The 14,198-nt window shown below is 42.7% G+C and overlaps 1 protein-coding gene across 1 annotated transcript in view; it reads left to right on the forward strand.

The window, feature by feature from the left end:
- LOC123765739 (vacuolar protein sorting 53) overlaps positions 1–14,198 on the forward strand; it is a 104,557-nt gene that overhangs the window by 65,783 nt on the left and 24,576 nt on the right. Inside the window, exons 11-12 of the mRNA XM_069337229.1 lie at positions 986–1,106; positions 6,619–6,804. Coding sequence (XP_069193330.1) covers positions 986–1,106; positions 6,619–6,804 — 307 coding nt within the window. The remainder of the gene's footprint in view (positions 1–985; positions 1,107–6,618; positions 6,805–14,198) is intronic.

The following is a 14,198-nucleotide window of genomic DNA, read 5'->3' on the forward strand; positions in this document are numbered from 1 at the left end:
TTCTTATGCTTGCTGGGAGGACGTTGAACAACCGCGGACCTCTGATGTTTATACAGTGTTCTCTGATTGTGCCTATGGCACCTCTGCTCTTCACTGGTTCTATTCTGCATTTTCTTCCATATCGTTTACTCCAGTATGTTGTTATTTTACTGTGTAGATTGATCTAACTCTAGGGTACCTATTTGTTAACATGTGAACAGAAGCATGAGGTATAACGAAACGTGCCCAAACATCTCGCCCTGACTGCAAGAATCAAACTCAAGTGTATTCAGCTGTGAGCCGACTGCACTAACCACTGGCTCATCTTGAGTGTGTGGCTTAGAACAGTCCCTGGTAGTGGCAGCATGCTCACCCTGCACCTCATCAGTGATTTGGTCTGGGTTTGAGTCCTGACCAAGGAGGAGTGACCAAATGACAATCCTTAACTGCTTGCTTCTGTTCGCCCGGCAGTAATTGGGTAATTGGTTGTTAATCGATTGGCAGGATGTTTCATGGAAAACTAGTGGGTTACACTTACCACGAGCTTATGAGAAGGGAAAGCTCTCATCCTGCAAAGTCAAAAGTCATCTTATCCTGTACCTATTTTAAAAAGAAAAACAATTGAAGAATTTTTTCAACATATACTGTGTATCAAAAATTCATCCTGTTTCATACAGTTAAGGACACCCGATATATGTACAAATATAGCATTAAATGGTTATCAAAACAAATTTATTGTGTATGAAGAATAGAAATAAGGCTCCCTTCTCCTAGATACAAACCCTGTATTTTAGAAATTATTGTTGTGAGTAAGCTGAGAAAGGAAGTGTTTGACATGTTGGGGCAGGATTCTGACATGGCTGCACCCCAACCTTCTAGAAAGGAGAGTCCCAGAGTAAACAAACAATAACGTTGTGGGTAAAGTGGTAGAAAAGCACATTGTTCAAAGTTCAACTGGTTGTTGTGTTTACTTATTTTGAGATTATATATTTTCCTTTTTCAACAGACGGCTGAGCGATCAGATTGAAAAGTTTGCTAGTGAAATGAAAAGCTACAAGTTTGAGCACATCGATGCAGAGGAATCGAATGTTGTACCATATTGTGGAGAGCTCTTCACTATATACAAGGTAAGTTTTTTTAGCCAGTGTTTATAACTTATCCTTATCATCTATACCAGAGGAGCTTGTCTCAGACATCTGACTGTTTTATACGTTGACATAGTGTGGATGGTAAAGGTGATGCTGTCTTAACGTTTAACCCCACTTGAGGCAGTAAGGTATTGTACTTTACATGTAACCTAATTCACGCACATGAAATGAAAGTGATGTCATGGATCCTTTTCAAGTTACAATGTCATCACTTTTATTTCACATGTGTGGGTTGGGTTATTTATTCTTAGCCATGTTTTTGTAGCTAATTCTCACCGTATTTCACAGGTCACTTGAAAGTGAACCAGAAAAATGTATTGAGCTTTTGCTGCCTATGACAGACAAAGTTCGGTTGTGTTGGTTTAGTAAGACATCACTTAGTCTGAGCAGGAGCCAAACTCTGCCCAGTTGGTAAACAAGAAGGGCAGAGTTCAGGCTCCCACACAACTGCTCGAGCAACTGCCGAGTCACCTGGGTTTTTCTCAACACCAACAGACGGCAGGACTGCAGCCAGAGTAAAGCCGCAAGAGTCATGGAAAAGAGACGCCGATCGAGAATACCAAATGAGGCCCAACCAGGTCTGAACCAGAGATGGAACCAACTGGGGACTTCCGCCAGTTCACAAGGTACCCGTACCCGGAAAGCTGTAAAAGAACTAGATCGCTGGCTAGCAGTCATGCAGACAGGCTGGGAGCCCAAACAAGCCAGTCATCGAGGTAAGCCAATACCCCAAGACCGACCCCTGCCTGGACACACAGCAGATCAGAAACAGGACAGCAACTCACTGAGGCAGTCAACAAGAACTGAGAAATAATCTTTTTGGGTAAACGTAGAGGACAAAAGGGAGAAGCTGAAATGAGAGCCAGGTTGGAGTCCAAAGAATGAGCCAGCACAGCCTGCCGACACACGAAACAGGAGGTAAAAAACAAGGAAACCGCCTCCCTGAGTATCAGAGAATACAGCTTTAGCAAGGTACTCAGTCAAAGTAGAGAGACAAAAACCCCTACAAGAGGAACCTCACCGAGCACTCCATTGTCCTCCGATAGTCAATCAGAAAAAAGCTTCAGGAGGCTCAAGACCCGCACGACAGAAGCATAGTGCACACAAGTACGTAAATCATCAGCCACTAAGGCAGCTGACAGATGGGGAACCTGAGCATGTAGCTACACAAGACCAACGTCGCGGGAAAGGCAGGAGTAAAGAGGCATGCATTGAGGGACTCTAAAGATCCCCCCAGAAAATTTTACAACAAGTAACACCTCCCACCAATCAAGTGTGTGGGTATGGCAAAAATTGTGCCAGGCCCCTAGCGAAAGCAGTGGACAGTGTGCTAGCCAGGATGACTCTTGAACCTCGTAACGCACTCAATAATGGGAGGAAGAACCAAACTCAAAGAGGCCGGATCCATAACCGATGCGTAAACGGAGTCACGCAAGAGGTAAACGTCTCCCAAGCCTCTGCAGGGTAAACCCAGGATGTCAAGAACCCTTGGAAGGATGAATCTGAAGTTCGCAGTGGCAACTGGAAACGAACCCTGGTGGGAGCCCTGCCTAACTCAAACTCATACAGGGAAGGGAGATAACAAAACCCCCACCCTGCAACAGAAGACCCTCCAGACAAGACACAAGCACCCACAAAGGGTCAAAATGAACGCTCCAATCTTCGGGAATTTCAGCCAAGAGCTGCAGGGCGCAGCAATCATCCATGCCCACTGCCTGGGAAGGGAAGGCAGTGTCCAAGGCAAAAGTTTCAAAGGAGGGAGTCTAATGGGAGGACCCAGAAGCTTCCGCAGGAAAGAGCAGCTCAACTGCCTCCTCGCCCGCATTGGAAGGGGGGCAATCTCTTAGAGTTGCCCAAGCCACGTCCCAAACTACACCCTACCCCGAGTCCAAAACCCTCAGACTCTTTGCAGCCGAATGCAGAGGAAAAAGGAGAAGGGCAAACCCAGGCACTTGGGTCAGCTGTGCCGGTAAGCCAAGTTAAGGCAGGCAACCAGAGCACTCGAAGCCTAAGGAAAGGCCAAGGGGACAGCAAAGGGGTTCCACCGCACACACCCTAGGCTTGCCTAATAAGGCAAAAGGCAGAACCCCCAAGTAAAAAGTAAGCATAAAAGAACAAAACAAAAATGCTAACATAAAAACAAGACTAAACCGTGGCGAACAAGTAGGTAGGGAGAATCTTTGGCACATGGAATACAAGCAAGGAGCAGGACATGCAGACCACAGTGCGCTCCACCAACCAAAAACACTCCCAGACCCTCGGCTTACCTTCTGGGTGAGGACCACTACAAGAGAGAAAGCCCCCTAACAGGAGTGTTGCTCAAATACGTCATGAAAGGTAACCCTGACTGTGCCATGGTAGTACTGTACTTACAGAGCACACAGGAAAGAAAACCCTAAGCATATGTAGCTCCAGTGCACTATACTCCTGACTCTCACACACTCTTGTATAAGGAAACATCCTCAAAGGCAAAAAACACCACTCATAAACAGGAGATTAGAGCCAGTGAATGTGGCCACCAGGCACAACATCAGTCAAGAAAACGCTGGTGAGGGCCCGGCTGACCTGGCCTGGCTGTAACGCCATTTTCTGGGTGAGCCCCGGAGGCTCCCTGGATACCCTCCCTCCCATCCGGTCGCGGGATTTTTCGCGTTGGTTGAAGCCTAGTTTCCGAACTGACGGCAGCCGGCGTGGTGAGGTCCGGGGGCCCCCCCCTCCCCCTCCCGGGGAGGGGAGGGCTGCGCGGACGACCGGCGCGGCAGTAAATTGATTGTTTGATTGTTTTCCTTGGGATTGTAGGGAGTTTTCTACCTCTCTGTTCGGTTTTTGTTGTAGTTTTTTACCATGTGGGGTTTGTTTTGTTATGCCTACCTTTCTGGGTGCCTAACCCCGGTCGATGGTAGATAAGGAAAACCCCCAACCATATGGGGTTTTCCAGGGCCATTGCTCCCTGAAACCTCTTTGAAGGGGCCAGGTTCTGGCGCTGGTCCCTGGTAGGTCTGAACTCCATTGCTAATGTCCCGGTCTAACATAACATACATTAGCCCGATAAGCTCCAGGGAGCCTCCGGGGCTCACACAGAAAATGGCGTTTCATTACATTCAATGCTGGTTTTTTAGGTCCAGAAACTAGATCATAGAAACTGAGTAAATTCGATACACAGGATCTTCCAGATCGAAAAGCATACTCTCTGTCTGATATTATATTATTTGTCTCCAGGTGTTCTACCCATTTAGTTTTATTATTTTTCCAATATTTTGACTATTACACTTGTCAATGATACAGGTCTATAATTGAGGGGGTCTTCTCTGCTGCCACTTTTGTAGATTGGAACTATGTTAGCCTGTTTCCACACATCTGCTACAACTCCTGTACACAGGGATGTCTGAAAAATCAGCCGAAGTGGTATGCTGAGCTCAGGTGCACATTCTTTCAGAGCCCATGGTGAAGCTCCATTTGGGCCAACTGCTTTGTTCTTACTTAGCTCCAAGAGCATTTGTTTCACTTTGTCTCTAGACACCTCTATGTGCTCTATGTTCTCTGCAATTCTTATTGTGTCTGGTTCTCTGAAGATCTCATTTTGTACAAACACATTTTGGATTTTTTTGTTTAGCTGTCCCTCATTTTCAACCTCTGAATTTTGACCTTTACCTGCAGCTTGCTTTTAATGAATTTATAGAAAAGGCCTGGATCTGATTTACATTTGTCTGCTATATCATTCTCAAAGTTCCTCTCTACCTCTCTCCTTACTGACGTGTAGTTGTTTCTCGCATCTTTGTATCGCTGGTATGTTTGGGGGTTTGGCCTCTTCCTATAATGATTCCATGCCTGTGTCATTTGATCTCTGGCCCTCTCACAGTTTCTGTTAAACCAACCCTGTTTCCTAGGTCTGCATCTCTTTTTTGGTATGAATGTTTGTGTGCCTTCATATGAAGTATATCTCAAGAAGCAAATATATACTGGCTAGCGGCAGCCACTGGCTGCCACTTCCTCCCTCCCTCACCTCATCTGACTCACCCACATTCTCTTCCCACAATACTGTTTTTGCTTTTATTCACTATATACAGACGTTATATACAAGTATCTGCATGTTTTGTTCACCACAACTAAGCTCATATAGTTAGTTCAGGCACTAAGAGATATCGCTACACAAAGTCAGCTGGCGGCTGCCTCTCTCACACATTCAAGGTCAGATGCATTAAAATTTCTCCAATAACAATTCTGTGTGTGGTGTTATTACCCTATATACAGACGTTATATATAAGTATCTACATGTTTTGTTCACCATAACTATTCAACTAAGCCGGTATAATGCCCAAAGAGTATAGTGACCACCTCTACCAACATGACAAATCATGCAGATGTTGCCACACCCATCACCAAAATGGCTTTTCCCCCACACTCCTTTTGTTGTTATTACACTATATATACACATTATATATAAGTATCTACATTCGTGTTCACCATAACGAACCACTAAGTTGGTATGCTGAGTGGCAGTGGCAGTGGCAGCACACCACTCGCTGCCATTTCCTCCCTCACCTCCTTCCCTCACCTCACCTAATTCGCCACCATTTTCTCCTCCCACCATACTGTTTTTGCTTTTATATACAGATGTTATATATAAGTATCTGCATGTTTTGTTCATAGCGAACAACTAAGCTGGTATAGTGAGTCCAGACAGTAAAAGGTGGTCACACAGAGTCAGCAGACAATGCTACCTCCCTCCCTACCAAGATTACTCCTCCCACTACAGCGCTAATTATCACAACAATCCTGCTATTATCAGAATCCTGGTCATTTTTATCACAGTCAGGGGTCTTCTGTAATAATATCATCGCTAAATAATAGCATGAACATATATATTATGGCATTTTTAGGCAATTCTGTGGTCACAAGCTGAATAGCAGTGCTGTGAGCTCATACTGCATGCATCAGACTTGGTGGCTCACTCAATACTGAGGCCCTCACACCCGGGAATTTGGCTCACGGTTATTTTTAAAAATGGCGTCTGTTTACAAGAGCTCCGATGAAGGTAATTACCTAAGTGTAGTTACAGGATGAGAGCTACGCTCGTGGTGTCCCGTCTTCCCAGCACTCTTTGTCATACAGTATAACGCTTTGAAACTACTGACGGTCTTGGCCTCCACCTGAGGTGAACCCTGTGTATCTGCATGCCATTTAAATCTTGCGTAGTACTCCAATACATCATATGATGTGATGTGCATTTTATAGCAAGTCACTCAACACATCATATGATGTGTTGCACGAATTAAGGGTTAAAAAAATTTTGAAGTTCCCCATAGTGACCTCTCCTTAAATCGAATTTATCATCTGTTTCAATGTCCCCATTTTCTTCTAGATGACATCTTAAAGCATATTTAATGTATAACAGGACATTAATAGTGTGTGTGTGTGTATATATATATAATATGTCTGAAGATATATGAAATAACATTTAAATAATGAGAAAATCTACACTGTATTGCAGAATGTATTGGTTGAGTTCCTACGCTTAGGACCTGGAGAGAGCTTAGGAGGTCTTGTGGAGGTTCTTCAGAAACACTTGCGAGAGTTTTGTAATAAAGTGGTTCGAACAGCCTTGCCGAAGGTTGGGGCCAACATTCCCATGCCCAAAGACATCAACATGAAAGAACTAACAGCTGTTCTTGCACAGGTAAGCCTATGTACATTTTACATAATAATTAAAGATTCCCATGAACAGCTGTTTCATGTAGAGAGAGAGTCGCATAACATGGCTGAAACAAATAAGCCAACGTAAACAAGGTCTCAACCTAACTTCACATTACTTGGCAAGTAGTGTAACTGCACACTACTGCTTGACTTGTTGCTTGTGTGGCAAGCTAGTATGCCTGCCAGCCACCAGAGGGCAGTGCTGTCTCCAGTGTAAGCCCATAAACCCCCGCTTATGTCCTTTCTTAGACACAGGCGGATCCCTAGATCTTGGATCCCTGGCGGGATCTAAGAGTCAATGCTCGATCCTGCAGACACAATTTAGGTGAGTACAGATTATGATGCAAAATTCACAAATGGATGAAAGGATTTAACAAAGGGATGTAAATAGTGAGCTAAGAATATCAACCCAAGAAAGAAGAAGGAAAAATAGATTCAAGTTGGGACAGTAAGCTTGACTTGTTGATGGGGACAGTAAGCTTGACTTGTTGTTGGGGACAGTAAGCTTGACTTGTTGTTGGGGACAGTAAGCTTGACTTGTTGTTGGGGACAGTAAGCTTGACTTGTTGTTGGGGACAGTAAGCTTGACTTGTTGTTGGGGACAGTAAGCTTGACTTAGGCTTATCAAGGTCCACCCAGGCCAACTACTAACCTCCACCAGGATGCAACCCACAACAGTTGAAAAACTCCAGAGTACGTACAGTAGAACCTCGGTTTATGAATGCCCCTCTGTACAAATTATTTGGTATACGAGGTCAGTCTCCTTGTAAAATTTGACTCAGTGTACGAGGTTTGCCTTGGATTATGAGTTTATTGATACAGTGGTACCTCGGTTTAAGAGTTTAATCCGTTCCTAGAGACAGCTCGCATTCCGAAAACTCGTATTCCGAAGCTAATTTCCCCATAATAAATAATGGGAAATAAATTAATCCGTTCCTGACTACCCCAAAAACCCCACTTCAAACTAAATTTTGTACCTAATTCATCTAAATAAACCTACAAAACTATGTTCAAGTTATTACTTGCTGTTGGCGTATGGAAGATGGTGAGGAGGAAGAGGGAGGAGAAGAGGTGTCACTGTTTGGAAGGGGAGTCCCCTTCCATTATAACATCAGGCAGTGAGGTCTTCACTGGTGTGCACACACTGGCACGTTTTGCCTACATACCACTAAGACTTGCTTGTCTTATTAACAGTCTGTCTAAAGACACTTGTTTTTCCCTACATTTTAACACTTGTCTGTAGTAAGACATCACATTGTCATTTAAAAGGTCAATGCAACGGCCTGCTACAGCTTTATCTGGACGAGTTTTTTCAACAACACTTTGCAATTCTTCCCATACTTCACACATTTTCTTAACACTTTAGCATTATCACGGCGCTCAAGAGCATTACCACTTTTTGTGTTGAGGTCGCACAGCGGACTCGCTCACGAGTCACGAGAAAAAACATTTCTTTAAACTCTATTTATTATGAGATCAACTTTGGGATAGTTTGAAAATGTACGCCATGAAATTTCCGTTTTATTTAATAGCCACATAGCCTATTTGGGAGAACGGCGTAGCATTTCACCATCGAGGTAAGACCATTGTATTGTTGACACGACAAGTGTAATCGACGTAGTTTTTTATTTGGTGCCGGTCTAATGCATCCTTGTGTGACATTTTATACTAATGTTCTTATAGAACATTCTATTGCGAACACACTGGTACAAAAATGAAATACGTAAATCAAAAATTAATGTCAGGACAATGAAAAGAGTATACACTTTTCAGTGTTGCCACTCGATCGCCCGAAACGCAGCACTATTTTCTTAGGTTAAACCTTACCACTGGCTTTCTTGGGACCCATGGCGAGATATATAATAACTTTTATGATCAAATGACCAAAAATCCAACAAAACACTGAAAATCCGGGTGAAGAATTTACGTGGGATAGTCACTGGGCGCGATGCACTGGTAAACTGAGGGGTGAGAGGGTACGATCGTCGTACCACCATGCGCTAGGTCGGCCTGTACGCGTATCAACAAACTCACCTTCCGAGGTAACCCTCGCCTTCCGAGACACATTTTCCGAGGAAATCCTGCTCGTATTCCGAAAAACTCGTATACAGGGACACTCGTATTCCGAGGTACCACTTTACATGTATGGGTCGACGAGCACGTCTATTCTACTGGATGCGGGCCGAGGCATGCTCAGTTTAGCAGTGTATCCCGCCTAGTGACAACCGCGCTTGAATTCTTTTGGAAGAATTTCATTGTTTTCTGCTTTTTTGGTTTCTGAACATAAAAGTTTTTGTTATATATCATGCCATGGGTCCCAAGAAAGCCAGTGGTAAAGTTCAACCTAAGAAAATAGTTTTGAGTAGAGGCAGTAGAGGATGTCCCTTCCTCATTAAGAAAATGTGTGCAGTATAGGAAGAACTGCAAAATTTTGCAGAAAAAACTCACCCATATAAAGCCGTAGCAAGCCACTGTGTTAACCTTTTTAATGAGTGTGATGCCTCACTACAGACAAGTCTTAAAACATAGGGAAAATGTGTCATTAGACAGTTTCTTAGTAAGACAAGCAAGCAGTGAGTCACAAGCAGGCCCCAGTGGTATGCCTGCAAAATGTAGGAGAGAGCCCCAGGAATGTCATCGAAGATGACATACTGATCGAAGATACTGGAGTTAAGTGATGTAATACAGCTGCAGACACCAGACATTGTTGCACTCATGGAGACAAAACTTGAAGATATTATAAATGAGGTCATATTCCCAAGGGGCTACTCAATTTGGAGACGGGACAGAAAAATTAGAAAAGGCGGTGGCGTTGCTGTTCTGGTGAAAGAACACCTAAAGGTGAAGGAAATAATGACTGCCAATCCACAAGAAGTTGACATAATAGCACTAGAGATCTGCCATGAGGATGATAAACTAATGATCATAAGTGCATATAGTCCACCACCAAGCTGCACATGGTCAAAGGAGGAGCTAGATAGTAAACGAGAAGGTCTTATAACAATAATGAGAGAGATTAGAGTGAGAGCGGATAACGATAGATCACGACTGTTGATAGTCGGCGACTTCAACTTGAAATCCATAGACTGGGAAGCATATGAAGCTAAAACAGAAGATTTTTGGACCTGTAGATTTGTAGACCTCATCCTGTAAACATTCTTGTATCAACATGTTAAACAAGCTATGATCATGAGGGAAGGGGATGTTCCCTCCATGCTAGATTTGATATTTACCAGGAAGGAGGAAGAAATATTTGACATTCAGTACCTTCCTCCCTTGGGTAAAAGTGACCATGTCTTTTTGGGAATAAAGTATGCAATGCGTTATAATCTGGAAGAAAATAAGGAGGTTGAAGCGGTTGAAAAACCTGACTTCAGGAGAGGACATTATGGTGATTAATGACTCTACATTATGGTAGAATGAGATTATTATCTTGGAGCATTAATGGGTTAAAATCTAGTGTAGTGGATGTACACTATTATACTCTTAGATAGTACTATATTAACCTGAAATGTTAATTGGGGTTCTTGTATTTGTACTCACTGAATTTGTGCGCCCCTTGAGGAACTTGAAGTATGGGGAGGGGTAGAAATAGCCTAAGCTACTCTATCCCTTTGAGATGTATCTTTTTTCTTGGCTTAATAAACATACATGAACTTGATTATGGCAACCTTAGAAAATTTTTTAGTGAGTATAATTGGACAGATTTGTTGTTAGGCAAGGAAGTGAATGATATGTATGTCAAGTTTTGTGAAATATATGACAAAGGCACAAAAAAATTTATACCAAAACAGAGATGCAGAACTAGGAAACAGGATTGGTTCAACAGAAATTGCGAGAAGGCCAGAGACAAAAAGACACGAAAATGGAATCAATACAGGAAGAGGCCAAACCCCCAAACATACCAGCGATACAAAGATGCGAGAAACAACTACACGGCAGTGAGGAGAGAGGCAGAAAGAAATTTTGAATAAGGGATTGCGGACAAATGTAAAACAGAACCAGGTCTATTCTATAAATTCATAAACAACAAATTGCAGGTAAAGGATAATATTCAGAGGTTGAAAATGGGAAATAGATTCATGGAAAACGAAAAAGAAATGTGTGAAACATTAACCCTTTAACTGCGCAGCCTATAAATATGACAACCCCCCAGTGCGCAAGAAATGAAACCTCGGGAAAAAATTCTTTTTTCTTCTGAAAGTGTCAAAAACCCCTCCCTGTATATGGGTATAGCAACGGAAGTTCGAAATTGTACTTACTTTGGCTGCTATGGGGTCCGAAAGGTGGGGCATGACGTCATCATTCCCCGTGCGCCAGAGCAGTATGCTCCTGGGGCCGGTGGGGCGACCGGGGCGGGGCGCGAGTTGCCGCGAATATATTTTTGTTCATTTTTTGCGCACAGTTCCAAATACATTTTATTTGTTTTTACATGCTAATCCTATGTATAATGAACACGTACACTATATTATGGCAGTAAAACATCTGTACTGTCCGAAGACACGGTGTTACGTGCATGACACTTGTGTACACATATGTTGCACATATTTACCATGTATCATGCTAATTTATGTATATATACAATCTATTTACAGACTATACACTGTCACACACTATATACATTCACCATCAACACATTCAGAACACCGCGAGTGTGAGCTGTCACACCCAGCCAGCCCTCCCTCACTCCTCCAACATTGTATTCAGCAACATTACTCCTCCAAATCATACAGTTATTCACACCAATGTTTCATGTTCATTTATGTATATTTACAACATATGTACACACTCTACACTGTCACACACTATATACATTCACCATCAACACATTCAGAACACCGCGAGTGTGAGCAGCCACACCCAGCCAGTCCTCCCTCACTCCAACATCTTACTCGCCAACATTGCTCCTCCCACCATTCTGTTATTGTTCTTATTACCCTAATTACACATGTTATATATACCTATCTACATGTTTTATTTACCAGAACTATGCAAGTAAGCCAGTATTGTGTACAAACAGTACAGTGGCCACAATACACTGCATGACAAATCAGACAGCAGACAACGCCATGATTACGACGTCACCTCCCTCACCAAAATAGCTCCTCACAACATACTCCTGGTGCTGTTATTACACTATTCCACACACACTGTATATACCTATGTACATGTGTGTTCCCCATAGCGAACCACGAAGCTAGTATGGTGAGCAAAACAAGAGTTACTGCCACACAGTGAGGATACCTCAATTCTCTCCCTTCCTCCCTCCCTCACCAAAATTCCTCCTTCCTACGCACAACGCTCATTATAACCACAATCCTGGTCACTAATACCTGTAAATGAATAATTGACCACAAGTTTATTTTGAAAAGGAACCTAAAAAGTCGTTTGAAGATTCCTAGATGGACGAAATAATGCTGTGGTGCTGTGGCTAGCGCTGTGAACATCGTGAACAGCATTGAATCACTGATATTTGAACATTGTACCCAGTCATTATCACACTCGGGCTCTTCTATAATACTATCATGGCTAAATAAAACAGATTATATATATATTTTGACAATATTAGGCGATGCTGTGGTCACACGCTGAACAGCAGTGCTGTGCGCTCATGCTGCGAGTGCCAGCCTTGGTTGCTCACTCACTACTGAGGCTCTGACACCCGGCAATGTGGACCATGATTTTTTTTAAAGATGGCGTCTGTTTACAAGAGCCCTGAGGAAGCTGATGTCAACCCCATGTAGCTGCGGGAGTTTTGGCTGGAACGTGAAAAATAAAAACACCCGGAGGCGCGTTGCACACCCGAAGCCTGGGCCTGCAGGTGCGTTGCGCAGTTAAAGGGTTAAACGAAAATTTCCAGAGTGTGTTTGTACAAAATTAAATCTTCAGGGAACCAGACACAATAAGAATTCCAGAGAACAACATAGAGCACATAGACGTGTCTAGAGACGAAGTGGAAAAAATGCTCAAGGAGCTAAGTAAGAACAAAGCAGTTGGTCCAGATGGAGTTTCACCATCGGTTCTGAGAGAATGTGCACCTGAGCTCAGCATTCCACTTCAACTGATTTTTCAGGCATCCCTGTTTACAGGAGTTGTAGCTGATGTGTGGAAAAAGGCTAACATAGTTCCAATCTACAAAAGTGGAAGCAGGGAAGACCCCCCTTAATTATAGACCTGTATCATTGACAAGTGTAATAGTCAAAATATTGGAAAAAATAATTAAAGCTAAATGGGTAGAATATCTGGAGAGAAACGACATAATATCAGACAGACAGTATGGTTTTCGATCTGGAAGATCCTGTGCAACGAACTTACTTAGTTTTTATGATCGAGCCACAGAGATTTTACAGGAAAGAGATGGTTGGGTTGACTGCATCTATCTGGACCTAAAAAAGGCTTTCAACAGAGTTCCCCATAAGAGGTTGTTCTGGAAATTGGAACATATTGGAGGGGTGACAGGTAAGCTTCTAACATGGATGAAAAATTTCCTAACAGAAAAATGAGGGCCGTAATCAGAGGCAAGGTATCGGATTGGAGGAATGTCATGAGTGGAGTACCATAGGGTTCAGTTCTTGCACCGGTAATGTTCATTGTCTACATAAACGATCTACCAGTGGGAATACACAATTATATTAATATGTTTGCTGATGATGCTAAGATAATAGGGAAGATAAGAAACCTAGATGATTGTCATGCTCTTCAAGAAGACCATAAGTATCTGGAGCGCCACTTGGCAAATGGAATTTAATGTGAATAAATGCCATGTTATGGAATGTGGAATTGTAGAACATATACCCTACACAACCTATAAATTATGTGAGAAATCTTTAAAGAATTCTGACAAAGAAAGGGATCTAGGGGTGGTTCTAGATAGAAAACTGTCACCTGAGGACCACATTAAGAACATTGTGCGAGGAGCCTATACTACACTTTCTAACTTCAGAATTGGTTTTAAATACATAGATGGAGAAATACTAAAGAAATTGTTCACGACTTTTGTTAGACCAAAGCTGGAATATGCAGCGGTTGTATGGTGCCCATATCTTAAAAAGCACATCAACAAACTGGAAAAGATGCAACGACATGTCACTAAGTGGCTCTCAGAACTGAAGGACAAGAGCTACAAGGAGAGGTTAGAGGCATTAAATATGCAAAAACTAGAAGATAGAAGAAAAAGAGGAGATATGATCACTACGTTCAAAATAGTAACAGGAATCAATAAAATTGATAAGAATTCCTGAGGCCCGAAATTTCAAGAACAAAAGGTCATAGATTTAAACTAACTAAACAAAGTTGATGGAGAAATACAAGAAAATTCACTTGTGTAAACAGAGTGGTAGACGGTTGGAACAAGTTAGGTGAGAAGGTGGTAGAGGC

Source organism: Procambarus clarkii, chromosome 37 (genome assembly GCF_040958095.1).
Source record: "Procambarus clarkii isolate CNS0578487 chromosome 37, FALCON_Pclarkii_2.0, whole genome shotgun sequence".
Classification (NCBI taxonomy): domain Eukaryota; kingdom Metazoa; phylum Arthropoda; class Malacostraca; order Decapoda; family Cambaridae; genus Procambarus; species Procambarus clarkii.